This window comes from Dendroctonus ponderosae, unplaced genomic scaffold (genome assembly GCF_020466585.1).
Source record: "Dendroctonus ponderosae isolate FM_Combo_2020 unplaced genomic scaffold, Dpon_F_20191213v2 Dpon_F_20191213_9, whole genome shotgun sequence".
Taxonomy (NCBI): domain Eukaryota; kingdom Metazoa; phylum Arthropoda; class Insecta; order Coleoptera; family Curculionidae; genus Dendroctonus; species Dendroctonus ponderosae.
The window spans coordinates 3,646,468-3,650,386 of NW_026019116.1; the positions used below are offsets into that span (position 1 = coordinate 3,646,468).

The 3,919-nt window shown below is 34.3% G+C and overlaps 1 protein-coding gene across 1 annotated transcript; it reads right to left on the reverse strand.

Moving 5' to 3' along the window:
• Positions 1-597: 597 nt before the first annotated feature.
• Positions 598-2,845, reverse strand: LOC109535873 (sorting nexin-16). The gene is made up of 6 exons (XM_019901890.2): positions 2,494-2,845; positions 1,469-1,661; positions 1,271-1,410; positions 1,040-1,208; positions 822-976; positions 598-761 (listed from the first exon to the last, which is right to left on the reverse strand). Exons 1-6 carry the CDS (start codon positions 2,637-2,639, stop codon positions 704-706), a joined length of 861 nt encoding a protein of 286 aa, XP_019757449.2. The 5' UTR covers positions 2,640-2,845; the 3' UTR covers positions 598-703.
• Positions 2,846-3,919: the final 1,074 nt, after the last annotated feature.

Sequence of the window (3,919 nt, forward strand, 5' to 3'; positions counted from 1 at the left end):
AGCTGAAACTCGACTATACTCAATTTCATTTAAGAACTTCTATTCAACTTTTTTCCAGTGTTTTTACATTTCTGAAAATAAACAATCGATTAATCCGAAGTACACAAAAAATAAATAATTATTCCTCATCCGATTTTCAAGCCACATCCATTTCTGTTAAAATTTTGGATGTTGAGATTGAATTGTTTATTTGGACCTCCATTCTTGGTGTGGTTAGTGGTTAGAGGTGAAACTGGAATCGTGAATATTTACTTTGCTGGTAAAACATGCTTATAAGAGTCTACATTCTCAGGATGAGACGTATCTTCGGTTCAATATTCAAAAGTTTCCTCACTTTGTATAGATAGATAGAACTTTTTTCTCTCAGAATTTGGGATAAACTTTATACTTTGCAGGATCTTTACTATTGCGTATTTCTTTTCTTTTCTGTACGTCTTCAACTTTTAAACGTTTGTTGTAAAGTGCATCTATAAAATTAAGAAGTTATTTGCTTGAGCTAATCCTTGAGTACTTTTAAGTTAAAAAGCAAAGTTTTTTGTTAGTAAGCTTACGGCATTAACATCGAAGGCCAGGAGGTCATTCAAAAATAATCTTCAATACTGTTATTCTTATTGCATATAATATTAAGATCATTATTGTTAAAGTATAAAATAAATATCTATCTCATCTGACACAACAACAAATTCTGGTATAAAATATCACATCACAACTTAACTGGTCCTTCTTTGGTAATCGTTTGAGTTTCCCTTACTTCCTGATTACTAGAACACAATTAAATATTTACTACCTTTAAAGCTCATTGAAACGCTTGAATCGCTTACTTTTGCAACGGGCTCGGAAATGAGCCCTTTTTCAAGTTTTCGTTCTCATTCAATACACCCTGGAGCTTCTGTTCCAGACTGTCGATATGAGCTTCCTTTTCTCTCAGCTGCAATTTCAAATCGGCTATTGTGTCTTCCAAAGCTTCAAATATTGCCTAAAAGTGAATGAAATTTTAATAAAATATACCAGTATGGATCGGCATTGCTAATTACTATACCCGTGATTCCTCATTGCTGTCGGAATGGACTGGAGGTTCATTGATGCAAAAAAACTCTTGTATTTCTTTAGAACTGACCAAATCTGGCTGTTGCAAGATGGCGTTCACGAGGGTTTGCAGGCCGTTTATTCGTTCATCCAGAAAAATTGGATCAAAGTTATTTTTCAACCTGTAATACACACACACAGCATAAAACCTGAAAGTCTGTGTGACTTTCAATCTGGTTCTTACCACCTTTTTCTCGGTAAATGTTTGATTACATCCGGGAATTTATTGCGGAATCGATTGCACAATCGCACAAAGTCTGTGTATCTTCTGAAAACATACCAGCAGTCTCCATTGATTTTGTTTTCTATCCTTAGTTTATAAACCTGCAAAAGGTGAATGTTTATCTTCCCAATAAAGCGTGCACAGCTCTCAGGTGCTTACAGTGAATCGGGCTCGTTCTTCCATTATTTCATAGCCCACAATTGGGATTTGAATGGGGTTTAGAATATCACTATTAGTAAATGACATGTTGTCAGTAATACTAGAATTATCATTATTGTCGGATATGCTCATGTTCTGAGCCAATAATGTTACATTCGATGCTGTTGAGCAGTCCAGGTCGTAATTCTTGTATCTGCAAAAAATGAATACGTTTCAAGTTAACAATACGACTAAGTATTATAGGTAAGTGTGTAATGTATCACTCTTATGTGAATTAGCTTGGAGTTTTTACAAAACTATGCCATACAATGTGTGAAACAAGTTTACAGTAAATATTCTATAAAATATCCTTATTATACCTCTGGCTTGAATTGGGATTAAAGTCAACTTTATGAGAATAGAATGAGAACAGACGGAATTCATGTAGGGGTGTGATTACAATGTCTGGTTGAATGAATATTAGAGCTGCTTTCATGGCTTTTCGCAGTTATCATTGATTTTTTTATTGTCAGTTCCTTTTTGCTACAATACTATTGATAGATCGTCTAAATTTTCATTTTTAGATTGATTTCTTGTTGGGGGACATCAAGTCATTTTCAGGAAACATATGAGGTCATTAATAGAAGCAGATAATGCGAAAATACCAATCCGAAATATGTAGATAAACATATAAATAATTGTTTTGACCACTTAGCACTTATAAATACAATTAATCAATTTTTTGCGTTTCTAATAGCTTCAATTGCTTCGAGCTGTACTTGAACGTCTTCCTTCGTTCCTCATCAGATCGGCTGGGTTTCTTCCTCGTCATTGTCTCTTAATAGAGATTTTCTTGACAAAATTGTGGGCGCATCTGCAGAAGTGGTGTTTATTCAAATCGAAAACACGCCAACAAATGTAGTTATGGTAATTAATGAAAAATAGCCACACAATATTGAAATGAGCGTTAATTCGCCAGCAATTTTAGCCTGATAAAGCGCGATACAAACTGGGTATTGTTTTGTTTTTAATAAGTATGTCAATACCTCAAAGGGCCCCCTGAAAGGTATTCATCCGAGTCGGTAGAAACAGCCTCTTCTGCAGCCTCACAGGAGCAGTTACCATTCTGCACCACATTCTTTTCATTTTGCACATCTGGGCTTTGAGGCCCTATTATTTGATTGTCCATCATTCAATTGTGTGTGCTGATTTTGCACTGGCAGTCAAGTCACTTGCGTGAAATCTCATCACTACACGCACCAATAACGGCGGCAGATCTTCATGCGATTTAATTCAACTTTAAACGGAATAAAGAGAAATTAAACAAAAACTAGGTGAAACCCGCAATTGAAAATATGATTAGTCAACCATAACAAATGTTTGACAAATGTCAACCAGTGCTGGCGACAGCGGGTTTTTTCACGTCACGTAGGTACATAAGCGCCGTTGAAGTTGCCAGTTTTCATTTTCGCATGCGAATTTTTAAATCAAAACCCCGAAATTTTTGTTATTTTGATTTACAACCTCATAAACAAAAACCAATAATGTTTTATGCGGTGATCGTGTCGTTTGAGTTTCTCCGAATTTGATAGTTTTTCTTTTCTTTCCTTAAAGAGCACCTCAAATAACACTTTCAGCTAAAAAAAGTGCTTAAAATTAAACACTCAGTGGATGGTCCATAAATTAAGCCAATAAACAATTACAAACTTTTGAAATTCGCTTTTGCAAAACCACTTATTTATGCTCGAAAATGAGATTTTCCGGTGCTGTTTGCTGCAAAATCGTGTTTTAAGCATCAACAATTCATAATTGCACATGCAAGATTGTCGCTAAGATGCATAATAATTGTGTTTTTCGCAAAAGTTTGAGCAACTTTTCTAACGTTGTCAGTTGATTGAGGTTATCGAGCACGTCAATAGTCATGGCGGATTATTTGACTCTTGCGGTGTTGCCAAGTATTTTCCTTAATTTATGGACCATTCACGTATTTTTTTCGTTGAAAGTGTTCTTAATTTTAAGTTTTCTTTAAGGCAAGAAAAGAAAAAACAAAAAATTCAACATCATCACCGTTTTACGCACTTAAAACTCATAATTTGAGCCATCTTTTTGCTTTGATACATTTTATGAAACTCTGGGTATACTTTTTCGACCTTTTCATTCATTTTACTCAATCAAACGTTTATTAACAATGAGAAAGGTGAAAGCACCTTTTGATTGATACAACAATTAGCGAAAAAACATTTTTGGTCTTTGTGAGCTTTTCATTTTTTCTTTTCATTCATTTCAACTCAAACGACACTATCACCGCATAAAACATTTTTATCTTTTCAACAAAATTTGGTCTTTGTGAGCCACCTTAATCAAATACATATATGATTTGTAAATTTATTTTCTGTTCCGTTCATAATAGAAGCTTTTATTATTGCTTTTGCAAAATTTGCTTTTTCTATGAACCTTAGATCCAAAAAACTG